Genomic DNA, 27,965 nt, shown 5'->3' on the forward strand with positions numbered 1-27,965 from the left:
AATAAGTGACACTCAAGTCATTTAGTCGCTCATGTAGATATTTTGATATCAATATTTATTGTCACTGAAAGATTCCTACACACATGCACATTAAAAAAGTTAGTTGCATGAGAGAAATAACATTCAGTCATAACCAAGAAAAGACGTCATCTTCTGTATTACAGTGTGCAACACCACAGATTTACATTCTCATTTTAAACACATCTTCATTTCTCTTTTAATTAATGCCAAAACACTGTACTGTACAAAACATTCAACAAAACGCCATAGGATATATGAAAAGAACATATCAGTTAACATGCATGCGATACATGCGTTACATGCCTCACTAACATAAGAGTCAGCTCTCCCAGACTAATATCAACAGTTTCTCAGATCATCGGAAGAATTTTGTAAATCACATCTTAACAGCTAATGCTACAACATACAGTAGCTACATTAAAAAAGAGAGAGAATGGGGATATTCTCAGATTTGAAATATGGACCTAGTGTTGTGAAACAGATGATGTTTTTGGCATCTCACAACAGAGTCAGATGTTTAACATCTTTTGAACACAGAACCACAAGAACTACTTATTATCATTATCTAATTAGATTTAGTTCTTCAGCAAAAGGCCATGGTAATGTCATTTCCCCATGAAAATCCCATTTTCTTATTTACGTTCTTATATTTAATGACTTTAGAGTTTTTAGGATTGGAAATCATTAAAATCTCCATTGGTGGATAGAGCCATTTAATCATTTGGATTGCATCCAACCCATCATGAGTGATTGACCCTTTAAATTAATTCAGATTCTTTATTAGTTAGTGTTTAATGCTCAGATACACAGCTGGAAAAGGCTCTGGACATGTGACCCAAAGCTGATTTCTTATTTGGCAGCTTATTCATTTGCCAGATGAAAAAAAGTAAAAAAAAAAAAAAGAAATTCATTGTTTCGTTTAAAAATCTTGTTGACACAATATTTGTTGTGTGAAAGGAAGGCTTTTGAATGTGAACGTGAACAGAGTGCTCTTTAATTCTATATAATTGCTTTCTTTTTATATATGTTTATATAATATATATATTTTTTGTTTTGTTTGAACAGCGTTCAACATGGATGCATTAGTTACAGCTGGAATATCAACTACTTTTTATATCAAGAAGACAGATTCATTAAAAAAAAAAAAGTTTTTTGATTTTAAAGAACATTACAGTTGATTGCATAATATTTCAGACACAAACACACTTGATCTATGCCACCACGAGTTCACACTGAAATTCAGCTGCAACTATTTTGGTGTCATCAAGCTCCAATTTAGTTGCATTCACAAAAAAACAATCTTATCACTACAGTAAAAGTACTTTTAAAAAGTCTGTACCTCAGAACACAGTCACTGAAAATTCCTCCTTCTCTTTCTTTTTAATTTAAAAAAAGTAAAATTACAAGGTATTTCAAGCAACCTGGGAGGAATATACACCATAATGATAAATCCTACAAATACGCTTGGATTTTGAGATATGTGTGAGATGACATTCAGACTTCACAGGGAAGAGGTGGTTGATCTGTTCAGCAGTTGCAGCTACAGTCCAGCAGATAGCAGCATGTCCATGTCTCACCGTGAGAGTGAGCGAACACAGTCCATCCCACAATTCCATTCTAACTCTAGATCTTTTTTCCTTTGACTTCAATTTGACCAAATACAAGACTCCTTGTTGACATGCTGACCATTTGTGAAGTCAGACAAAAATCTGTAGTTAACAACACAATATAAAGTTCAATAATTAACTTAAAATTGTTTTTGTTTTTTCTGAGAAATGTGTTTATGTATTGATGCAGAATGTTGGTTTACCAGTTTAGAGGTGACAGTCAAATACACCCTCCTCAGCTGCCTCAACATCCTCTTCTGTGATGACTGAAGACCAAAGAACAAGCAGAAATAGGCAGAGAGAGTCTGTTAAACAGCTCATTTAAGTTCTGCAGTTATGCGATGTGTGTGTAAGAGTGTACCTGTGTTCTGCAGGTTTGACGGGGCGTTGCTGGGCAGAGGAAAGCTGTAGGATCTGGACTGCAGTGACGGTGGAGTCTCATGACTGATGCTCTTCGTTCTTTTACGGCATTCGACCGTCAGGCGTCCATGACATGCTTTATGACAGTTCACACCACAGACTGAGAGAGAGAGAGAGGCAGCGTTAGTATTTAAGCTGGTGGACGAAGGTGAAAAGACAGTAAGAAATAGAAGTGTGCTTAATTATACTAAACATGCACTTGTAGAGCACTTCAAATCTTTTAACTGTACTTGCAGAAAATATAATAATAATGAAATAAAAGACCTTTTAGTTAATGTGAGACACTTTTATGACTGTTTCACACTTAAGTAATTTTTAAAGAAGTGCAATTTGTAGTAGTACATTTTAATCATCTTTTGTGATGCTTTAAAGAAGTACACTTATTTTGATGTGTTGACTAACATACTAAAGCACATGTAAAGTACTCGATTATCATTTTAACTGTAGTGTGTTATTTGATATTACATATGAAGTTAATATATTTTAAGTCTACTTAATTTCAAAATAATTATTTTGACTTGGATATTTTCAATGAATCATCTGATACACTTCACATAACTGATCTGAATGATTCATTCACTTATCAGAATGATTCAGTTCTTGAGTTCAGCTCACTGATTCATTGATCTGATTGTTGCGATTCTTGAGTTAACAGATTAAACATCAGTCTGTTTCCCACGCAAACCTATCATATGACTTCAGAAGTAATATGGGATGCTTTCATGATAATTTTACAGTCCTTTTGAATCCTTTATGAAGCTTGAAAGCCAGAAAATGTCTGATTAAATAAATGAAAGTACTCATTACTAAAAAGTATACAGTATATATACATATATATATGATTAAATAAATGAAAGTACTCATTACTAAAAAGTATACAGTATATATACATATATATATACTGTATACTGTATATTACTATAGTTAATATATAGTATATTACAATTATGCCAAACACGCATACATGCACAATACACATACAGCTCTCTCTTACCTTTGCATTTGTATCCTTGTTTATAAAAGCCCCATATTTAAAAAAAGAAGAGAATAAGTTATTTTTGAGGAAGAAAGACAGATGCAGAAAGGAAGAGAAGGGTGGGGGGGACTAAGATCAAGAGAGAGAAAGAGAATCACAGCAGGTAAACAACAGATGAAAGGGAGAGCACAAACATCACAAACACACAACATCAGAGGCCACACACTCACACACACGAGCGCACACACGAGCGCACACACGAGCGCACACACGAGCGCACACACACACACACACACACACACGAGCGCACACACACACACACACACACACACACACACACACACACACACACACACACACACACACACTCACACACACGAGCGCACACACGAGCGCACACACGAGCGCACACACGAGCGCACACACACACACACACACACACACAAGCGCACACACGAGCGCACACACACACACACACACACACACACACACACACACACACCACACGAGCGCACCCACCCACACACACACACACACACACACACACGAGCGCACACACACTCACACACACACACACACACGAGCGCACACACACACACACACACACGAGCGCACACACGAGCACACACACACACACACACGAGCGCACACACACACACACACACACACACACACACACACACACACACACACAGGTAGATCTAAAAGCACCACATACACTCAACGGAAGGGACTGAGGTACAACAAATAATACACAGCCACACTATGCTATAAATAACCCAACAGATCAAAGCTAAATCTGCCAGAGCTCATTTCTAAAACTGTCCACTCTTAGAAAATACAAGATGCAATAATTTAAAAAAAAAGAAGCTTTGAATCTATTTCTATATGACTATATGATACTTACAAAGCCGGTGCAGTGTTCACAGAAGGTGGGCTTCACGTATGTGGTCTCAATAAAGGTGTGTATGAAGCCCATCTTACAGTTGAGCAAAGAGCTGGCCCTCATAAAGTAATCTATCATCTCCTCTCTGCTGATCTTTCCATCCCTGATTGATCATGAAATGAGAGAGAAAAACAGACACTCATTTTAACAGCCAACAAACAGTGCAAAGTGAGTTCATGTGCATCTTTTCATTAGTGAGGGACAAATCACACTTCCATGGAAAAGGTGCTTCATGTACATCACAAGGGAAGAGGCCCAGTATCTTAGGACCTCTGCATATGTGTTGTAGACTTAGTGGAATACAATACACAACTTTTAAATTCTTAGCGTATGCTTGCTGACTTTGTGAATTGTTACAGAGAAAAATGGAACATCATGCACTAAACGACTGAGGATCACACTAGCACACTTTTAAGTCTTTCTGAACACAACAAACAAACATGTGTCTAGATGTGTGACTAATGAAAAAATGTTCTAAAATCAAATCAAAACATTTAACATGGTTGATTTCCTCTGACTGCATGGTGTTAAAACTGGATGGAGCTAATAGAGCTTTTTGTGAAAACATTTATATCATGGTGAGCACACAACAGTGCTCTTGTTTGGTGTCGATACACTTACTGATTTTTATCAAGTTCTCCGAACTTGCTGAGATAAGGGAAGTTATTCCTGATACACTCAAACTCTTCGCGTGAGATGAACCCGTCGCCGTTCGTGTCGAAATTCTTGAACACAGACTGTGGAAAGAAAACAGAAAAAGTTTTATGAACATGTATCACCAACAATACATCTTACATGGTGGGAGGAGCTGTAAATGAACATATTGAGCCTGTTAAATTATATAATATACAGTTACTGACAGTGTAAACAAATATACATATTTGACCCTGAACTAAGCCCCATTGCTGACAACTAAAAACTAGACTTGACCTGGTTCAAAAACAGAACACTGGAGTTTCTCTATGTGTTTTTTTTTTTTTAAAGATGAGCTACTGACACAGCATCAAAAAAAAAAAAAAAAAAAAGTGCTCAGGTCGTGAGATGCTTAAAAAACAGCGAGACACAATGCAACTGCCAAAACTTCATAGACAGAATACAAGAACATGCCCTGTGCAAATGTCCACTTAGCAAAATCTACCTTTTAGAGACTGAATTTGATGAATAATATAAAAATACAGCACTTTCTGTAATCTCTGATCCACGGAGATCGCTTAGTCTGCCATAATATGTTGTTGAATTCTTTATCTGGGGGGCTTTCTCAGCAAATATTGTGCTACCTTTGTGCTTTGTTTGATCAATTTTTCAGTTTTTCAGTTTAATTAATTTAATTAATACCTGTACTTGACATCCCTTACTTGTACTTCTAATTAAATGACGCTTAAATTACTTTAAAGTACTGGTAACAGGTAAACTCATTCGGACGATTACTAGAACTGCACGGTCAGTCATGATGTAGAGTTTGACTGAGTTTACAGCAGTAAATAAGAGGGGGCGGGGCTTAGTAAACTGAAGTGATGTAAGGTGTTTGACACGAAAGTGGGACAAAACAAATTCAAATGAAAAGAACGTTAGTTTTTCTCTTACATCCACCATCTTCTCGATATGTTTGCTGATGATAGCAGGATCAGCTTTAGGCTTGACCGATGCCGCCCACTCGTCTATCATTGAGAGCTGTTTAGGAGCTGGACTGGAGCAAGAGGTTGAGTTCTGATCCAGTAATCGAAAACAAAGTCACACGTGTGCAGGTATTGTTGTTTTGCTTTATTTATTTAGACTTATTTTACTGTAAATGATACCAAACATCTACATTTCACTTAATGCATTGTACTGATTGATTGCCAACATGAATAAATATATCAAATTAACCAAATATAACCGACCGCTGGTTTTGCCGCTCTGGGTTCCCTCTGTAATGAGAGCTGATAAATCTCCTCTTCTGTGTGATACTGATCCAGTGACACCTATACATAAGGATTCAATGAGTTACAACTCATTAATATAACTTTTCAGGAAAAATACATACATTATTTCTTATATATACTTTTGTGTGCGTGTGTTCATCATAACATTTATTTATTTATTTATCCAAATGGCAAGTGCTAAAAGAGGTAAAAAATTATGGAAGCCCATTCCCACCACAGGTTTATAAATAAATAAATTGTGAGTTTATATCATGCAATTCTGAAAAAAAAAGTACGAATTGTGAGATAAAAAGTCACAATTACCTTTCAAAATTTTTTATTCAGTGAGAGAAACAAGCTTCCATAAAAAACTGTAAGAGTCAAATGGGATGAAAGTTTAGAGACTCATAAAAATGTTGTTACTGTATGCATTTTTGTCTCTGTATAGATTCTGAAATGGTTAGATTTTGATCGTGGTAAGTTCGCCCCATGCAGCAATTACTGTAATTATTCAGGAGATTCTATGTAGAGTTGTTCACGTTTTGAGGACTAAAAAATATTTCGTTCCTATGGCAATGCTATGGCAATGGTGAAATGTATCTATTTGCAGATTTAGAACAGCAAAAAACAAAGGGTTTTGAAAACACATTCCAGACTTTTTGAAACGTTGTTTTCCGTGTTGCGTGCGAACAGGTGGAACAGATTTAGGAATATGGTGATGTTATGAACACAACTTTGTGCATGGCAACAGTTGCTTTTAAATTTTGAGCATGCAAAGAAATTTAACAACGATGGGTGAATGCTGTATTCAAAATATAGTGTAGAAAATGTCTTTTCTGTTCTATTTCTGTGCTGAATGTGAGCTGTGAATGATCAGAGCCAAAAAAGCCCAGGGATTTTTTACAATAAATTATAAAACAGCTGTCGGTCTACATGCTCAACACATTGAGCTCATGCAAGTTTAAGTCCAGTCTTCCACACGTCTTCAATTGAGTGCTGCAGGGATTGCATATTTTTGATTGCAAAACTGAGAAACGAGTCTCGTTCCATCGTCCTGAAGGCAATGGGTTTTCAGTCAAATGCCTGAAATAAGCTCTGTGTTTAACACAAGCACAAGATATTTTAACATTTATTCTGCGACATTAAATACATCAGTATATTATATATTAAATAAGTTGTCGGAAGCTTACCAGTGGTGACATCAAAGTCACACGAAAATGTGCAGTTCGTTTATAGCATATGTTTAGCTTTCAACCTCTGGATATTGTATTTAGGCCTTAAAAAACATGTCAGAATCATAAAAATGAATTTTCTCTGCAGTTTTTACAAATAGACACCCATTCAATCAGTCAGTTTTATCCTAATCACATGAAGACACTCTATTCCTCTTGAAATCGTTTACATAAACACACGCACTCACTGTAAGAAGATTGAGTAAGTCTGTGTTGGCCTCGATGTTAGGAGGATTGTTCTGCACGAGAGCCAATTCCTGCAGGATGGCATAGAGTTGCTGAGTTTTAGTCAAGTTGACGCGGGTCTTCTGTGGGTCTGTCCAGTCCGCAAGAGCAACATGAACAGCTATCAAGTCCTTGAGGTTAACAGCCAGGATTGGGAATCGGAAACCGGTGCACTCAGCGAAGCGGCGCCGGTAATGACTGTAGTTTCCACAAGATGTCAGCAGGTCCAGCAAGCTGTTAAATACCTGAGAGAGATATTCAGATGAACTGGTACTTGTCTGAAATAATGGTGTTGGGTCTGATGAATACGTTATGTGCATTCTGACAGCTGTGTACCTTATTAGTTTCATTGCTGATGTGTGCCTGTGTCTCCTTCAGCCTAGAGATGGAGCTGTTATTGAGACCCCCGACCACCGCCATCAGCGTGTTGAAATTCTGCAGCTGCAGGAGTTTCTAAAGAGCGAGAATTATTGATAAAGAAAGAAATAGTTTGCAAAGAACACACTCATGCTATTAAGAGGTTGCAAATTTCTCAAAACTCATGGAAGTATCAAATTTATAGTATTTATTTAGTAAAGTGGTTATATGTATTGATTCCTTGGATTTCTGTCTTATTTTTAATCATTCTGGACAAATATATACGTAAAACATAAACAGTTACGAACAGTAAACCAACATTTATTATCCACGAAACCACAAAGCTGATTAAGAATGCATGCTAAATTAAATTTTATTGTGCTTTCATTCATTCATTCGTGAAAAAGTTTGAAAGAATAAGTCAGAAAAAGACAAAATTAAAACTAACTTGCTAAAACTTAAACTGGATTATCAAATCAGCACCTACAGTACAATGCAAAAGGTGCATGATTTACTTTAAAACAATTTTTAATCTGAAATTGCTAGTAAATTTCAGGAATAATTTCAAAGAAACGGCAGTAACACATTCAATTAAATGTGACATCTTAAAGCAGAAAGACTGAAATACTATTTTCTTGTAAAACATACTCCAGTAATCTATTTAAAACCTTTTTTTACAGAGTTGGATGGATGTGTGCCTGTCTATGGGATTTGAAAGCATCCCACTTGACTTACGGTTCTGTCACTTTGGTGCTTGAACCCCTAATAAAAATATAAATAAGTGCAAACATTTGGTGCTTGGCCCCTAAATATGCTTTTAGGAGATGAATGGAGAGATGAAAGGACTTTAAAGAAAAAGATAAGTCAATATGAAAAAGAATTGGGCAGGAAACCCTGTGAAAGAGAAGGGAAAGACCAGAAAGATATACAGCGGTAGTCAAAGTGATATTTTGGAAGAGGAAGAGCTCAGGGGCCCATAAGAAGGAAGAGAACAAGGGATCATCAGGAGGAAGAAGAGCAGGGGGTGATGGAGCCCCACTGTGCTTCTAAAAAATTAAAAGAGAAGAAAAGTCACATGGGTCTAAGCTGTTATTGTGCTGAAGGTCTACACCAGAACTCTGTGCTTTGTAGGTTTTTTTTTTTTTTTCAAGATGGATTTTTGTTGATTCGCACTCAGCAGCTGTTATACATGTGCGGGTAAATACAATAACTACAGTATGTTGTTCTGTACTAGTGGTGTTAGTTACCAGCCCTTTAAATTATCATTTCAACCACACAAAGAATTCATAGACTAAGCACTAACAAGTCCAAATGCGCCACTATATTCTGGAAATAAGTCTGATTAACAGTAGGGTCCCACTTTATATTAAAGGTATAGTTTACCCAAAGATGAAAATTCTGTCATCATTTACTCAGCCTCATGTCGTTCCAAACCTGTATGAGTTTCTTTCTTCTGTCGAACACAAAAGAAGATATTTTGAAGAATGCTTGACTTCCATACTGTTCCTTTCCTACTATGGAAGTCAATGACTGCACTCTTAAAAATAAAGGTGCTTCACAATGCCATAGAAGAACCTTTTTATCTAAATGGTTCCATAAAGAACCTTTAACATCTGAAGAACCTTTCTGTTTCACTAAAGGTTCTTTGTGGCGAAAGAAGGTTCTTCAGATTATAAAAAGTTAAGAAAGAGATAGTTCTTTAAAGAACCTTTGACTGAATGGTTCTTTGTGGAACCAAAAATGGTTCAACTATGGCATCCCTTGAAGAACCTTTTAAGCACATTTATTTTTAAGAGTGTGTTTGTTTCTTTAAAGTTCTCCAAAACACAACATAAGATAGAAACTCATGCAGGTTTGGAAAGACGTGAGGGTGAGTAAATGATGACAGAATTTTAGGGGTGTTTATGTACTTACATTAAAATCAATAATTTAATATTACACATACATGTTTTACATCGTACACTGAAAAAAAAATGGTGTAGAAACACCTTTCACTCAGAAATAGCTAGTAAAGTTCACAATGAATTACTAAGAAACAGCAACACATTGAATTAAACATAACATTTTGAAGACTGAGATACTATTTTCTTGTAAAATGTACTCTAATAATCTTTATTTACAACTTCTTACAATGTACGTACATTTAATAACACTTGCATTTATAACTACATCTGCAATTAATCTGTAATACTTCTATAATTACACTGTGGACCTTAAACCTACTCATACCATGAAACCTGTCCCTAACATTACCCAGGTTTCAATGGTGATCTCAATGGTGGCAAAGGTGTTTTGCAAAACACTGTACATTGTACCCAACACTTTTTCGACAGAAGCACATAGATGCCTAATATAAAGTAGGACTGATTTTGATTTTTCCTGACCTGTGCGACCCGTACGAAGTGTGCGATCACAGCAGCTCTCTGCGGTGCGGTGGGTTTACTCAGAACCATCAGCTGAATCCACTGCGAGACGCTGTTAAAGAGCGTGATGAACCTCTCCAGGATGGGGTTATCTACCGTACAGCCGTGCATCACAAAGCTGTGATAATCCTGAAACTGAAACACACATTCAACAAATGGTCACCGATCACGAGAGAGGAATAACTTCATAATTGACTTTATAAAACATAAAACATGTTCTAAGAATGTTTTGCTTGCGTTCCCATTAACATATGAATTTTCTCTTTAAAAAGTACAGGGTTTTTTTTTTAACCCTCTAGTGTTGTTCACATGGCGGTCTAAAATTACCTTTTTTAATGCAATTAAATGAATATGCTATATTTTATTTGATGGTTTTAATAGTTAATATTTTGCATTTTTAGGGTATTTTGTTGTATTTATGGAATAGTTGTGCTCTATTTATTACCTGTTAACCACTTTATGAGCATAGAGCTTAAACTTTCGTAAATCTTGAATGCTTTGTGGTGCAGATTAAAGTTTGGCCTCTTTTTAATGAAGACACTTTGCAGATTATTGCTGAAGTGAAACACGTTTAAAAATCAAAACTAAAAGAAGTTATAGAAGTGTATTATGAAAAGTGCACAAAATTAGTTTAAAATATTATATGAAATACAGTGCAGACCAAAAGTTTGGAAACATTACTATTTTTAATGTTTTTGAAAGAAGTTTCTTCTGCTCATCAAGCCTGCATTTATTTGATCAAAAATACAGAAAAAAACAGTAATATTGTGAAATATTATTACAACTTAAACTAATAGTTTTCTATTTGAATATACTTTAAAAAAATAATTTATTCCTGTGATGCAAAGCTGAATTTTCAGCATCATTACTCCAGCCTTCAGTGTCACATGTAACATCCAGTCTATCACATGATCATTTAGAAATCATTCTAATATTCTGATTTATTATGAGTGTTGGAAACAGTTCTGCTGTCTAATATATTTGATGAATAAAAGTTTAAAAAGAAAAAAAAAAATTCTAATAATATATATTCTAATAATATATTTTCTTTACTATCACTTTTTATCAATTTAACACATCCTTGCTGAATAAAAGTATTGATTTTATTTAAAAAAAGAAAATATTTTAAAAAAATTACTGACCCCAAATTACTGACCAGTAGTGTATATTGTTATTACAAAATATTTATATTTTAAAAACATAGCTTCTTTTTTTTTTTTTTTTTTTACTTTTTATTCATCAAAGTATCCTAAAAAAGTATCACATGTTCTGAAAAAATATTAAGCAGCAGAACTGTTTCCAACTTTGATAATGAATCATCATATTAGAATGCTTTCTAAAGGATCATGTCATAATGAACCTAAAAATTCAGCTTTGCATCACAGAAATAAATGATAATTTAAAGTATAATAAATTTAAAAACAATTCACTCTAAAACTGCAAGAAAAATGTTTCGCTTCCCATTCATTTCCAATGCAAACCATTTAACCTTTTCAAATCATATATATATTTTTTTTACTACCAAGTTTCGTATCATTCTGATTCTGAACTACATCACAGGGTTAAATGCAAACATATGCACTCAACTGCATATCCAGGAGTGTATGGATATCTATGTGGTGAGCCATTCTCATCCAGTTCTTAATATATAATAAAAATAAATGCATCAGCTTAACACTCCACCCAGACACCTTTCAGCACTTTTAGATTTTAATTAGGGCATTATTTGGTCTATTTCTATCTCTTCTGAGGACAATTAGAGCACTTTCACTCCAACAATGAGAGCAAAACCTCTACCCGCATACATACCATTATCTTGCAGAAGGATTTGTACTCCAGATAGGTCAGATGTTCAGCAAGCTCACAGGGGTCCAGGTGATCAAACAAAAGGGACATTTTTCTCTTTTTTGACATCGATGGAACTCTTTGGGTAACCTGACGTTTCCATTTATATGAGGGCCTGCAGAGGAAAAATATGTTATTTCAGATAGGACTAATGTTGCTATTGTTGGCTGCTGACTAACATGCTGAAATCTGACAAGTTGAGTTGTGCAAGAACATCCTTCATGACAAACTCTCATTTTATCTGTCTTCAGTTTGTGGAGCAAAACTTGTGGTTTTGATTTTGCCACATATGAAAGTGCGGTAATAAAATTTGACAGCTACTGTATGTACACTCTTAAAAAACAAGGTGCTTTATTGACAAATGTGACCCTGGAGCACAAAACCAGTCATAATTCGCTGGGGTATATTTGCAGCAATAGCCAAAAATACATTGTATGGGTCAAAATGATCAATTTTTCTTTTATGCCAAAAATCATTAGAATATTAAGTAAAGATCATGTTCCATGAAGATATTTTATAAATTTCCTACCATAAATATATCAAAACTTAATGTTTGATTAGTAATATGCATTGCTAAGAACTATATTTGGACAACTTTAAAGGCGATTTTCTCAATATTTTGATTTTTTTTTACCCTCAGATTCCAGATTTTCAAATAGTTGTATCTCAGCCAAATATTGTCAGATCCTAATAAATCATACGTCACTGGAAAGCATATTTATATATATTATTATATATAAATTGACTTTGTGGTCCAGGGTCACATATATGGTTCCACATAGAACATTTAATATCCATGGAATCTTTCCATTCCACAAAAACAGTTGTTTAGATTATTAAAATGTTCTTCACACTTAGAAAAAAATGCTTCTTTTAAGAATTGATCACTTAAATGATCTTTGGAGAACCAATAATAGTGGTTCTATGGCATTGCTGTGAAAACACCCTTTTGAAACCTTTATTTTTAAGAGTATACAGCAGAAGGCAAGATCATGTGGACTGTTTTTTGGTCCTTAACAGTTGCAGTTACCACTCATGATCGTGTGGAAGAGAGCAGCCTGGGCATCTCCTTTCATGGTCCATGTACTTAAAAAACACACGTGTTTCGAGCAGCAGTGCGAGATGACAGATTTTTCATTTTTTTGGTGAACTGCTTAACCTTTGCAGACTGAGAACATGAAAGTGTGTGTAGGTGTGTGTCTGTGTACTTACACACTCTCTACATCGATAAGCTGACTCTGTGTTTCATTGCCGCCAGTGTTCAAGTTCTCTCTCAGGTCTTTAATCTGGTCAGCCAAAGCAGGATTCAGATCAAACTCTACTGGATATTCGGAAATCCAGAACCTGCATGGAAAAAAAGTCAGAAGAGCTAATGCAATGCAAAAGAGCAGACACAACATACCATGGAGAATAGCAATGGGATACAGGGTTAGTCTTACTTTACAAGGTGACATATTTGGGCTCTGATCTCATCAGTGCTGCCTTCCTGTGACCTGTATATTTGTTAAGGGTGTAAAGTTTTAATTTGACTACTTAACTCTATACCATGACATTTACAACAATATTACAAAATATTTTGTGGCAGGATCTAAGAGTCAGTTACAGTAATCTAAGGGATCTAAGAGTCAGTTCCAGTAATGCAACATGGGTTGTAACCTCATCTAATGACGTTGAAATATATTGGTCAAGTACGATTGTGTGAAAACTACAACATGAGGGTTTTGTAGATAAAGGATACTTTAGCAGCAGTTTCTTGGACAGATCGGTGGAGGATATGTACCAAGGATGCATCATCAGAAACATTTTCACAAAGGAGCGATCTTTAATTGTGCCTTCACTGTCTGAAAACACAAACATCACAGAAAATTAATGAAGAATAAACAATAACACTTTAGATTAGGGAACACATATTCATTAATACTTAAGAGTTTTCCCTCAATGAACTCCTAAATTGCTGCTTATTGATAGTAAGGTAGTTGTTTGTCATAGTTATATTTAGATATTGGTAGGGTTAATATGGTCATGCATTAATATGTGCTAGTACTAGCAAACAGCTTTGTTTATAAAAAGCATGCTTATTGTTTGCTGATTCACCATTCATATTCTGTAGATCCACTGCAATAACTTCTGCTTCTCAACTGCTCTAATTCATCAGACTAAATGTTCCAGCCAAAGTTCTTCATCTACTGTGTAGGACTGTTTCTTTATAGACTCACCAAAAGATTGTATGCAGAAGTCCACCAACTCGTCCACTGTTCCTGAATCCAGAGGTAACGGATCCATCATATCTCTCTTTTTCTTCCTCTAGCTTAGCTTTCTTACAGCCTTCTGTCTTTCTCTTCTCCTCCAGTGATCTTCCTCTTCTCTTTTGTCTGTCAGTAGAGATTGTTACTGTAAGGAGAAGATCACACTGAACTTCCTTCTGAAAAAGAAGTGCGCTTAACTGTATTGAATGTGCACTTGTAGTGTACTTCGACTCTTAAAAGTACATTAAAAAATATTAAGTGTAAGTATTTAGCATTTGCAGTTAATTTAATATTAGTGAAATAAAAAGCCACTTAAGTGTACTTAAAAAGAGTACTTGCACAACTGTTTCTTAACACACTTAAGTGCACCTTTAAAAAGTGCATTTTATAGTGTACTTCAAATTTATATATTGGACAAAACTGTACCTGCAGATTAAATTAATATTAAATATTAAAATAACACTAAATAAATAAAAGGCCACTTAAGTGTACTTAGAGTACTTGCACAACTGTTTCTTAACACACTTAAGTGCACTTTTAAAAAGTGCATTTTATAGTGTACTTCAAATTTATATATTGGACAAAACTGTACTTAAAGATTAAATTAATATTAAATATTAAAATAATACTAAATAAATAAAAGGCCACTTAAGTGTACTTAAAGAGAGTACTTGCACAACCTAGACACTGTTATTTATTTAGCAGTCTATGTGACTGTTACAGGCCTCCCGGATTTCATCCAAAATATCTTAAATTGTGTTCCGAAGACGAACTAAGCTTTTACGGGTTTGGAACGACATGAGGGTAAGTGATTAATGACAACAATTTCATTTTGGGGTGGAGTATCCCTTTAAGTATATTCTTTTCAAATATAAGTACTCTTTTTACAAATATGCTAAAGTGTACTTCTAATTCTCTAATTCGCAAGGGCATGCTTCACAGTTTAATGTTTTCTGCCTCACACTTGAAACCGAAAGCCATTTTGGTTTTGGAGCAGCTCTAACAGCGGGTATTATAGAATATTTAGTACAACTTAACTGGTATAAAATATTTTATTCATATTTTCATCGATACAAAATAAAAAAGAGCTGCTGCTACTGCAGAACAATGTGTTGTTTGTTTGCTTGCTTGTGTTTGTGTGTGTTTAAAAGGCTCTTTGACCAAACAAGCCACTGACGACGACATCATGACACTATTTCTGAGATATTAGTGACCGAATGACAGACATACCAAATGTCCCGAGTTAAAAACTTATTAACATAATGCACACACACAGAAATATCATAATGAGTTTCAGACTGCCAAGGAACTGACCTCTTCAGAAAACAAAAAGCCTCAAGTTATCACATCCTAAAACAGAAATGGTCATACAAGCACCAAACCACAGTCTATCCTTCACACAACACACACACTCATCTCTCACTGTGCTTTCCTGTATTGATACAAAACACACACACACACACACACATGCTCATGCAGTCTTAGCAAGGTGGCCAACAGGAAACCATGGCAACACACTCTGATCCCATTGTTATTAACCTCTCCATATGGAAAAACAAATTATATTCCACTACAAAGAATTCCACTTGAATGAAATGCAAAAAACAATACCGATGATGGAGAGAAAAATACAATATATATATATATATATATATATATATATATATATATATATATATATATATATATATATATATATATATATTATTAATAAATATATATTATATTAATAAATATATAAAAAAAAAAAACACCCAACCAGCCATTTCACTATCCTCTGTCAGGCTAATAATTTAGGCTTAGTTCTCTGTTTGTCAGAAACCACTGAAAATACACAGAAAACCCTGTAGACAGTGGTGGATCCTTAAATAAGCCATCCTGGGAAATGATGCATGGCCACACACACACACACACACACACACACACACACACACAAGCCTCCATTAAGCTACATGAAGCGTGTTTTATATAGGATCTCATTGTATGGTGGAATGTGTGCATGTATGTGTGTGTGTGTGTGTGCGCACTGCTGCAGAGAGGTGGGCGGACACTTTCAATTACAGCCCTCATAGAGAGAGAGAGAAGAGAATAATAGATTTAATAGAAGAGCCGCAGTAAGACTCTCTCTGACTCTAACAAACAGCAGTTCTGACACAAGCCTGAATCGCGAGCCACGGTCGGCCTGCTGTCTACAGATCCTGAGAAAAGCTGCAAAAACGTCCCTTTGACTCCTGTTCTGTGTGGACTAGGGATACAAATTTTGGCAAACTCCTCTAACTGCTCACAGGCTATTATTAACTGACTAGCCGATAACCAACAGGACTTAAATCAAACAAATGACCCAACAGACAACACACAGGCAAATTTTTTTTTTTTTTTTTTTTTTTTTTTTTTGAACATGAGACTGCCAAATTACTGCAACTCACCCTTGATCTGAAGAAAAAAAAAATCAACTAAAGTTATGGTTAAAATTACAAACATTATAGATTTTGTCAATTTTGTAGTTTATCTCATCCTAAAACGGAAACAGTCACACAAGCACCAAATCACAGTCTATCTAAGTGTAACTCACCCTTAATCTGAAAAAAAAGAGAGATGTTCTACATGTATCTTGCTATGTTTGCTATTGGATTAACTGATTTGTTAACCTAAAGTGAAAGAAGATCATGCCGTTGCATTCTGGTGATTAAACCAAATGTTTTCATTACATGTTGCAACGATCTTGTGGTTTGAACAAGTGGTCTCATGAGAAAACTTAATTTTACAAGGTGGTGACTTTGTAGGAACTCATACAATGTGATATGTACAAAAAAGTATGAGTTTTTGGAAAAAAACATAAGCATGAAGATCCACCCTTAAATATAGCCATCAATGGGACATGAGATGATTGGGTAACACTTTATTTTAAGGTTTCATTGTTAAACGTTACATGCACTTACTATTATAATTACAATTAATTATGTTTAATTACATGCAAGTAACTTTAAGCCAAACCTCAATCCTAGCCCTAACCATAAATACATGTAGTTAATTAATATTACGCCGTACTTAAATAGATAATTACAATGTTACAAGGACACCTTAAAATAAAGTGAAACTGCAGACAATGTATGATGAAATTGTAGTAATTCATATGAATTAGTCACCAGTTCACATTATAATTGTTATATGAGAGTGCTGTGTCAGTTTGCTAAAACTTTTGAAAATAGTATCAAAGTGAATAACAAAACAAAACTATATAGTGGACACTCTTGACATCGTAAACCCATCAGTTTAGCTCTCATAAGTGGTTTATTATAAAACACTGAGATTGCATTGATTACTAATTGAGAATGATGCACTGTATTCTATTATAACCATTTTAGATTCATAACATGTAAAAACATACATGGGTTCTTGTCCAGAATAAGCTACAAAGTGGACCATGGTGCATTTTAAAATTATCGCTCTGCCAGGTCGGTTTGAGATGAGTCTACACACGTGCGAAGAATAAATACTGTTATGTGGTGCAATGAAAAAGTCATGTGGTGCAACCAACTATGCAAAAAAAAAAATATAGCAGCTTTTATGTGGCCAGGCAGAGAAATGACCACACTTGAACCTCAGGAAATACAAAATGAAAAGCATATACCTTGCTTACCCACAAAAGTTAATGAGTGACGCCAAGTAGGGGTTGAACCTTTACATTTTACGGTTGTAAAATGTCATGTGGAATGACTACCCAAAAACGTAACTATATTTATGAATTATTAACTCTAAAAACAACACAAATGATATTTGTAACAATACTTTTCACCTTGATTAGATTAGCATGTTGCTTTTTACAGCACATGACATTTTTGAAGGCATTACATTTGTGGTTTTCCTGAAAACAGTGTAAAAGTTTATCAAAAACTTATGAAATCATCATGAATAAATTTCTAAGAATTTGTCCTATGTGATTTAAAACCACATTTTAAGGATTATTAATTTTCTTTACAATCTTATTTGTCATCCAAATACAAATGAAAATTTTGTTATGAACTGACAATAAATTTTTTATTAAAATAAATAAATAAATTAAAAAGTTAAAAATCCTCACTTAGACGTGATGAAGTGAAGACATGGACACGCCACAGACGAGAGAACCAATAAAAACCTCCATTTATGTTGATTTTAAGCTTTAAGCTGTTGAGCTTATCGTTTACATGCAAATTAATTAAATGCAGTTTTTCCTATATAGTATTTCTCATAACAAATGCAAGCAACTATACAGCCCTGGATTGTGATGATCAACCTGGAATTTCTAACACCTTTTTTTAAAAGAAATGCATAAGTGTAGAAAAGTTCTGAATAAAACCGCTTCTGAGCTCTGCTAGTTTGTCTCTGATACAATTAAAACACTCATCATGAGACCTGCGCGTGTTTGTGTGTTGTATGTGTGCAATTGTCGTCAGTAAGCAGCTGTTTTCTGAAGCTTCTGTTGCTTGGTGACAGAACCCCAGAACTATTGATCCTCACAGGGGTTTAATCGAAGTGTGTGTGTTTGTCCGGTGTTTTATGGCAGAGGTGTTTTGAATATTTCAGTTTCTCCTGCAGAGTGTGTGTCCTGAAGGCTCAGGGCTTGAACGATATTTCTAACCCAACAGAACGAAGTCTGACTCAATCAGAGAGCGATAGAGTCACTTCAGCTATGGAATACATCATCTTTCTCTCTTATGACTCTGTGCAATAAAGGTCCAGATCTAATTAGACAAACAACACTCATTAGAGGAGGAAATAACAGCATTCACACAGAAGCTTTCATTCAGGCACACAGCTCAACACTAATGATGCCCATCTCAATGAAACTATGAATCTCACTCTCATTATTGGATGTTTCGTCATTGCTGTCAAAGTTAAAGCATGGCTACTTACTGTAGTGGAAAAAAAAAAACAAGCAGAAAGAGAAGTGAGAGGCACTCTATGCTATTTAGAGAAATGGCATCTGTTAGACCACAAATTCATAAGTCCAAACTCTGGGTTAGTTGGTTTCAAGTAGACAAAATAAAATATATCTAACTCAGATTTCACAGCGCTCGCTATGTATCATCCTCTTTCAACTCAAGGTTTATGATTACAACTGCTGTGCTTGTGCATAAAAGTGTGAGCAGCCAATCATTTGAAACATTGAGAAAAGTCACAATGATTAATTTCTCATTTTCACAATGATTCATTTAAATTTAGTGAAAATGTCCTCACCCTCAGGACATCCAAAATGTGGATAAGTTTGTTTCTTCATCAGATTTGGAGAAATGTAGCATTGTATCACTTGCTCAGCAATGGATCCTCTGCAGTGAATGGGTGCCGTCAGAATGAGAGTTGATAAAAACATCACAATAATCCACAAGTAGTCCACACCACTCCAGTGCATCAGTTAATGTCTTGTAAAGAGTAAAGCTGCATGTTTGTAAGAAACAAATCATCATTAAGGCATTTTAACTTCAAACTATTGCTTCCAGCTAAAATACAATTCCATAACACTGCTTTTTCCAGTCAAAAAGACATCTTGTCTGAATCAGGAGCGAAATCTGCACAGATTAAGCATGGTTCATGAAAACAGTCCAAAACAGCTCTAAACTAATATGTGGATGAATTTTGATGTGAGAAATAACAGGAGATGGACCTTTTTACTGGAGGAAGTGTTATTATGGATCATTATAAACTCATATTTTGGCCAGAAGCAACGGTTTGAAGATAAAAACGCCTTAATGATGGATTTATTTCTTATAAACACGCAGCTATTCTCTTTTCAAGACATTAACTGATGGACTGGAGTGGTGTGGATTGCTTGTGGATTATTGTGATGTTTTTATCAGCTGTTTGGACTCTCATTCTGATGGCACCCATTCACTGCAGAGCATCCATTGATGAGACAGTGATGCAATGCTACATTTCTCCAAATCTGGCCCCATGAAGAAACAAATTCATCTATCTTGAATGGCTCAAGGGTGAGTACATTTTCAGCAAATTTTCATTTTTTCATGGCTTTGAAGACTGACCTAGATGACTAGGTTTGTAGAGTTCACTAGATCGTCATATGATTTAAAAAAAAGATTTCTCACATGCACAATGGTGCACACCTTAAAAACAATGCTGCAAACAGTAATTTTGCTGATGTTCTCAGCATCACCAACTGCACGCAACTATGTAACTCTCAAAGAACTGCAAATAAATATCTAGAATTATTTCCAGAGCTAGACATAAAAGGGTAATAATTGTATTACATCAGAGATGTCTTTGCTCACATCTGATTGGTCCAGTTTGTGTTTGTCATTTCTTACTCAGAGCAAAACCAATAGATAGAATAGATAATGCAGATATAAATAAATATAGATATAAATAGACAATAGATATAAAGATAATGATCTATCTATCTGCATTCAATAATAACAATAGCGCAAAAAATTTGCTTAACTGTAGTGGTCTTGCAATACCTGGATTCATTTTATACAAGAGAAACACTGATTGATATCTTTTTTTTATTATTTTTTTTTCTTACTTGGGCTCACTCATTAACTTCTGTGGTTAAGCAATGTATATCATTTCATTTTGTATTTCCTGAGCTTCAGATATGGCCATTTCTCTGCTCGGCCACATGGTAGCTGCTATATTTTCCTGCATGTTGGTTGCACAACATTTGCATGACTTTTTCATTCCACCACAAAACAGTATCTTCCTCTACTCACGTGTGCACATTTATCTCAAACTAACCTTGCATAGCTATAACAGAATATGATGCATTATTCTCAAGTACTTATTAATGCAGTCTTGATGGTATATAATATTACACATGTAGACGTGTGCACTATACTGTTTTTATGTTCTTTAATGGTAATTAAGTAGTGCATTTCCAAACTGTCAGTCTTTCAATATCTGATTACATGCTTCGTTACAGTTGCACGTTTCCTTTCCATATTATCATTGTTTCAAACTCTTGAACAAAAGAAGTTGCATCTGTAAGTGAAAATGAGCTTGCTTTTTGTTTGCGGCTGTTCTGAACCACAGCAGAGGCAATTATGTTGCAGAAAACAACTTTTTTTGTAAAGTGGCAGACTTGTTTGTTCATGTGGATGTGCAGGTGTTTTTATTCTCTCTCACTCTCTGTAGTCTTTTTACAGGCACAACCTGCCAACTTATACTAGTTTGTGTGAGTGTGAAAAAAAAAATATTATTGAATATTAATTTGACTATAATAATAATGATATGTAACTGATTTTACTCATTGAGAGCTTATTATTCATAATTGCACTGGAGTCTTGCATTAGCTGTAGAGTTGGTCCGAGCGTGTGTTAGTCTGAACAGAGACAGCTGGTCTGCGGGTGGATTGCTGAAGCACAGGAGACGTAGAGAACTTGGTAAAAAGTGCAGTCTGCTGTGCCAAAAAGTGCTCTTGACCCTTAAGAGAATTATCTAAATTGTTGCTGTTTTCAAGCGATGTAAGAACACAGGCTTTACGTGGGAAGATAACCATGCAGCAAAGCCGCTTCGCAGACTGAATAACATGAATTGCTCATTGCAATAAAAAAAGCTCTTGACATTGAAATAAAAACATAAAGCCTGTGATGTAGTGGAGATAGAGATGATGAATAATGGAAATAATTGTGAACAAGTGTCTATTATAAGAATCTTCAGGAGAGATTTTCTTGGCTTTTACTTTACTTGACTCTCTTCAGGAAAGCTTTTACTTGACTAACATATATATATATATATATATATATATATATATATATATATATATATATATATATATATATATATATATATATATATATATATAAAGCATTTTTCTTGTGTATATTTTGTGTTGCCTTGTTTCTTTTTTCTGTGTTTTGCCTTTGTTGTGAAGTGCTTTGAGTAAACAACTTTTAGAGGCAGTTTATAAAATAGTGTTATCATTATTATTTTCCATACATAAACATATAATATATATATATGTGTGTGTGTGTGTGTGTGTGTGTGTGTGTGTGTGTGTGTGTGTGTGTGTATGTGTGTGTAATTTTTAAAAAAAATTTTTTTTTATATTTTTTTCTTGTGTCCATTTTGTGTAATATTGTTTTTTTTTCTGTTTTTTAATTTTTTTTGTGAAGTGCTTCGAGAAAGCAACTTTAAAAGGCAGTATATAAAATAATATTTTATATATTATATTAATTTTATATATTATAAATATATAATTTATTTTCTGAATTTAAGAATTGTGCTCATAATTTTAGTTGCACTCACTAAAAATGTATTCAAAGCCATAAATAGTATATGCATGCATGCACAGTATATCGTGTGTGCATGTTTGTATAGCGTTCTTTTTTAATTTTATGATGCATTTTTTGAACGTGGTGATTGCATTGCAAATTTTGGTTTCAACTACTGATAAATCAGGCCTATCTAATAAATGCAAAAATACGCATTAAGTGTTTGAGGAACCAAATTAGGCAGAGCTTAATTATAATGATCAGACAATCTGACAGATGTAACTCTATAAACTCTAATAACGTTCAGACAGGGTCGTAATTTATGTAATTTATTTCTTTTTAATTATTTGTTTATTTTTGTGAGTTTGTTTGGCATTCATTCTTTCAGCCTTTGCTCATCTCTGAAGTTGTGCTTTCACTTATGGAACCGTAAATTAAATGGAAAGCAGATTGTTATTGTACATTCCAGTTTATGTTGCAGTTTCACTTCATACCATTTAACATGTTTATGACCCTCTGTGAAACTTTTGGCCCTCTGTCTGTCAGTGTGTGTGTGTGTGTGTGTGTGTGTGTGTGTGTGTGTGTGTGTGTGTGTGTGTGTGTGTGTGTGTGTGGGGGGAGAAGTGAAAGAAAGTGAAAGGGGGAGAGAAGGAAAGAAAGAGGGAATGTTCTCCGTTGGTTGTTCTATCTCAGCACAGATGCTTCCTGTTGTGCTGAAAATGGAGCAGTTTAACAGTTTAACAAATGGCGGAAGTTACTGTTTATTTAAAAGGTTCTTCCCAGCGATGCCACTGAAGAACCATGTTTGGTTCCACCAAGAACCATTCAGTCAAAGAACACACCTCTTTCTTGCCTTTTTATAAATTTTGTCACAAAGAACCATTTGTGAAACAGAAAGGTTCTTCAGATGTTAAAGGTTCTTTATGGAACCATTTAGACAAAAAGCTTCTTCTATGGCATCGTGAAGCACCTTTATTTTTAAGAGTATAGTACAAATGAGATAAAGAGATATAATATTACTTATTTGCACTTCTGATATTTTGTAATTTCTTCACTGCACACGGCTATGCTACAAACACTTAGGCAGTACAAGTACAGTTTTTAGTGAAGTCATGCCAACAAACCACACTAAAACTGAAACCGTTCTTCTTCTCTAACTTGCTGTTGCACTGAGGTTACTGTACAAGTCTGGTGAACTGAACGAGCAGACAGGAAGACTTGTTTTTCTTTCTGTCCAGCTTCTGTCTTTCAGCAGCAACACAATGCAGCTTTATTAAACCAGAAATGCAAATGCTCTCATCTAAAACTCAAAAAGAGAAACGCTCTTTGTGTGTGTGTAACTGCTCATATGCACATCTCTCACTCTTCTCCTAGTAGAAATTAACTGAAGACATCCCTAAAAAGTTCAGTACACCTTATTAAATTCATGGCCTTCCTGTTTACCCGAACTGACAGTAGAATGGGTCATGCCGTGTTTCCTGTGCTTTTACAACGTGTATGTCAGAGGCCCAGGCTCACTAACAGAGTCAGACAGTACTCTACAGCCTTATATTGTTGAGATTAGACATGCTGAGAGAAATATTTGCATGTCCATGTGTCTGTGACTGATATGCATGAACAGCACAGGTTAAGATTGTTATAAGCTTTCTAAAACAACATGCAGACTGGTACTGCATCGGGTTTTTGCTAATACGTCTCTGTGTATGTTGCATGCATGCAAACGTCGGTGTGCATGTGAGTGAGAGTTTGCATAACTGCGTCTCCGTGTAGACCTTATTTCCTGAGTATATTCTGATAAAAGGTGATCCCCATAATAGATGCTTAAGAACATTAACAATTGTTTTTTCAGACTATTTTCACTTCACGCAGCAGTCATGTTTTCCTGATACCTGTTGCCAAGCTGTTGTCCTGCTTGTATATGACGCTTTTGAAACATTTTGATGCAAACAAGTATTAAAGTGACCAAAATCTTATGCATCTTATTTTTGAACGCGAAAGTAAGCGTTTCATTAGACACAAGAAGTGCGCTTAATTGTACCGAATGTACTTCATCTTAAAAGTATATTTTTTAAAAACTGTACTTTCAGATAATATAATAATGCAAAAAGGTCACTTAAGTGACTTAAAGAGAGACACATTCATGACAGTTTCTTAACACACTTAAGTACAATTTTAAATCGTTTAATAATCTTATGATGTGCTTTAAATAAGTCCACTTATTTAGATGTGCTGACTAACTTACTAAAGCAAGTTATGTAAGCATTAAGCAATAAGGTACTTGAGGCGTGCTGTGTTGTGAATTGCTTCGTGCCTAACAACGCCCTTCAGCCATTACTTATTCACAATACAGCACGCCTCGAGTACCTTATTGCCTTTATAAAATGGTTACCACACAATACAATTATAAAAACCAAAAATATATGTATTGATATATTACTTTTTTGAAGTAAGTTCGTTAAATGCTATATAAAGATGTAACTAAGTCATACGTACTGTAAGTAGGTCAAGAAAGCACTCTAAACTGCATTTAATATACATTTAAACTATAATACACTTGTATTTAATTGCAATTAACATGCAGTTAAGTGTCTGGTAACATTACATAACATTTGCATTTAAGTATATATTTTATAAAGTATAATATTTCCATAAAGATAACTCTTTTTGAAAGTGTGTATCCTCTTTTACACGCAAAAAAATAAATAAAATAAATAAATGAAAAATAAGGTAACACTTTATTTTAAGGTGTCCTTGTTACACGTTACATGTACTTACTATAATAATAACAATTAATTATGCATAATTGCATGCAAGTAACCCTAAGCCAAATCCTAATCCTAATCCTTACTATATAGTATGTAAGTACGTGTCATTAATTAATATTACTCAGAACTTAAATGTATAATTACACTGTAACAAGGACACCTTAAGATAAAGTGTAACCACAAGTAATCAGTAAAACTATTTGCATTGCAAACCAATGTGTGTGTATTGTGAAAACCGTCTACTCTTAATGAAGGGAATGTGGTTTCAGCGGGGTTTCAGAAAAAACAGTCTGCAGGTGAAACGCCCCCATCAAGTTGTTTCATGTCGTCTAGTGAGACACTGCCTTAATTGTGCTAGAATCTCAGCTGATCCGCACTGCCTTGAACCGATAAATAAAGTGACCCTGACAGACTGGAAACTGGCAGACAACTTTCTCCTGTGAAACATAACACGATTTCATCAGTCTTCCTGATGAGTCACGTCTTGAAATTCTCCTCTCTGCATCTTTCTTCTAAAAAAAGCTCTGCGGCATTTCTTTTTTGAATCTTGAGCTTAATCCAGCTTTCACCTCCAATATGCTGCTGTTTTCTCTGTCTGAGTCTGAGTGTAGTCAGAGACAAATATGTGCATGTTTCTCAAGAGCAGGTTCATTTTTATCACATATTCTATCTTTATTTATAAGTTCAGGCCCAAGAAAATCCCTTTGTTACAAAACCATTCCTTTTAAGTCTTTATTAGTGAACTTCATTTTCTCTCAGTGTATCTGCATCTCTTTTTGCTTCTCCGTCTCTAGGCTGAGGGACTGATTTTCCCCAGCTCAGTATTTTATTTCTATGTGGCTGAATAATCCATGTTTATTGCTCTGTTTAGAGCTAATAACTCATCAGACTGCCAGTGAGGCTGCTTTAATTCCCAATGATTATTCCAGATCAGGCTTATTGGAAAAACGTGCCTGTGCCGACATTTCTGCAAAATTATTGCTTCCTAGTTGCTTCTTGCACATTTCAGAACATGTTGGTGGCACCAAAAGCATATTCAGTTTTATCCAAAACAGATGAGTGTGAATTTAACATTGTGTATTATGTTGGTTGTTGTATGGATCGTGGCAGTTCAGAAATGTAAGTCCAGTGAGTGCTGCTCAAAGGTTAATGCTCTATTGCTTTTTTAAATAATGTAGCTACTCTAAACCCTGCCATAAACCGTACATAGTGTTAACATGAGAAAGCATGAGATAAAGTACATTTGCTGAAGCAAACATGCCATTTAAGCTTGCTTCTACAAGTCACTGCAATGTTTTACAGTGACTCATGTTTTGCGGGAACATGCGCAACACTGTACGGGGTGCGCTCCCAAGCAAGTTTACTACACCAGAAAAGCCAAAAATATGAGGCTGCATGTGACGCAAACATCAAAATGCATTAGTTCACAAATCATGCACTATGGTAACAATGTTTTGAGGTCATAAACGGGGTGTGAAGTATGGGGGGGTGCTTTACCTGTAAATAAATATAAAGATACAATATGATTTTAAATTGTAATTTTGGCTGCCTCTGAAATGAGTCAACGTTACCTGACTAGTTGAAGTAAATACGCTAGAAAACCCCTCTCATTCATGAATGTGCATTTACAGCATGGACAGAGCAACAGCAAAATGTAAGTGTCTAAAATGCAGTTCAGCTGAATGATAAAGTTTGACCCCTTTAACTTTACGCTGTTAAACTGAATGTACAAAGCAAACTGCTGAAAGGCCCACAAGAGTAAAATAAGAGTGTGTGGTTTATGTGTCAATCAGATGTGCATGAATGGTAACAGTATGCTCCTGGCAAGTTTTCTTTCAGAATCATCAATGATCCATAACACCCCACCCCCATTCACTTCCAGGTCATTAACATAGTTTAACACAGACATTAACATAGACTTTGTGCTCCCTAACAAGGGAAAAAATGGTTAATGCTTAAATTGATAGTTCATAAATTCAAAAATTGCAATGTTATCATCCTTTTTTTTTTTGGGGGGGGGGGGGGGGGGGGGGGGGGGGGGGGGAGTTGTTTTAAGCATTCTTTTAAGATCAGAACAGCTCAGAAGCTTAAAGGTCAACACTGCACCACACTGGGTGTAAAGAAGAGGCGAGCTTACAGAAAATTCACAAGCGCACACTAGAAGTGTCAGTATCTAACTAAAATAACCTCATGGTGTGAGAGGAGCTTCTCTCGCTTTCTCTCAGAGATAAACGCCCTTCTGTCCGGCTCTGTGCTTACATACCTGGTTTTGCATGATGCGTAATAACAGGAACGAGACCCCCAAATAAGCGCAGTGCGCTGCGGGCGCGCACAGATGTCCAATCAGACTAACAGTGCTCTCGCTCACCTTGATGATCGGCTGATGAACACGCTGCGGATTCAGATCTGGATCAGCACATCTGTCCACATCGGTCGGGTCTCTGAAAGTTTGGAGATCCGAGCGCAGCGTTCAGTAAATCTGAATAGTTTCACTGTGTGATGAATACAAGCAGCGTCCTGCTCTTCATCACTCTGTGCCACAAGTGTCTTCCTCTTCGATCCCCCAGGGCTGGAGAATTACCGGGAGCGCGCACACGCGAACGCGGAGAAGGCTGAGTGCGTGTGTGAAGCAATCTCTCCCTGATTCTGGAGCTGAAGGCGCGTGAAGGCGGTCCATTAGGGGCACTAGAGAGAGACCGACATGCTCCGGATAAAGGCGGCGTCCCGCGAGCACACTAACGATTTTGGACGCGCTGTCTCACCTGTTGACTGATTTTGATTAAATCTCGCCCTC

The 27,965-nt window shown here is 35.5% G+C and overlaps 1 protein-coding gene across 3 annotated transcripts; it reads right to left on the bottom strand.

The window, feature by feature from the left end:
- Window positions 1–38: 38 nt before the first annotated feature.
- LOC109045914 (RAS guanyl-releasing protein 2-like) lies at window positions 39–27,965 on the bottom strand. 3 transcript variants are annotated; one of them, XM_042761199.1, is made up of 17 exons: window positions 27,540–27,965; window positions 14,170–14,325; window positions 13,692–13,794; window positions 13,393–13,446; window positions 13,166–13,297; window positions 11,918–12,068; window positions 10,070–10,243; window positions 7,665–7,781; window positions 7,292–7,573; window positions 5,851–5,931; window positions 5,555–5,677; window positions 4,592–4,707; window positions 3,932–4,073; window positions 3,043–3,079; window positions 1,990–2,148; window positions 1,832–1,894; window positions 39–1,730 (listed from the first exon to the last, which is right to left on the bottom strand). In XM_042761199.1, exons 2-16 carry the CDS (start codon window positions 14,237–14,239, stop codon window positions 1,836–1,838), a joined length of 1,800 nt encoding a protein of 599 aa, XP_042617133.1. In that variant the 5' UTR covers window positions 14,240–14,325; window positions 27,540–27,965; the 3' UTR covers window positions 39–1,730; window positions 1,832–1,835. The 3 variants fall into 3 exon arrangements, with proteins under 3 accessions (XP_042617133.1, XP_042617134.1, XP_042617132.1); XM_042761200.1 differs by having other exon boundaries at window positions 39–1,702; window positions 14,170–14,344; XM_042761198.1 differs by having other exon boundaries at window positions 14,170–14,344.

This window comes from Cyprinus carpio, chromosome A7 (assembly GCF_018340385.1).
Source record: "Cyprinus carpio isolate SPL01 chromosome A7, ASM1834038v1, whole genome shotgun sequence".
Classification (NCBI taxonomy): domain Eukaryota; kingdom Metazoa; phylum Chordata; class Actinopteri; order Cypriniformes; family Cyprinidae; genus Cyprinus; species Cyprinus carpio.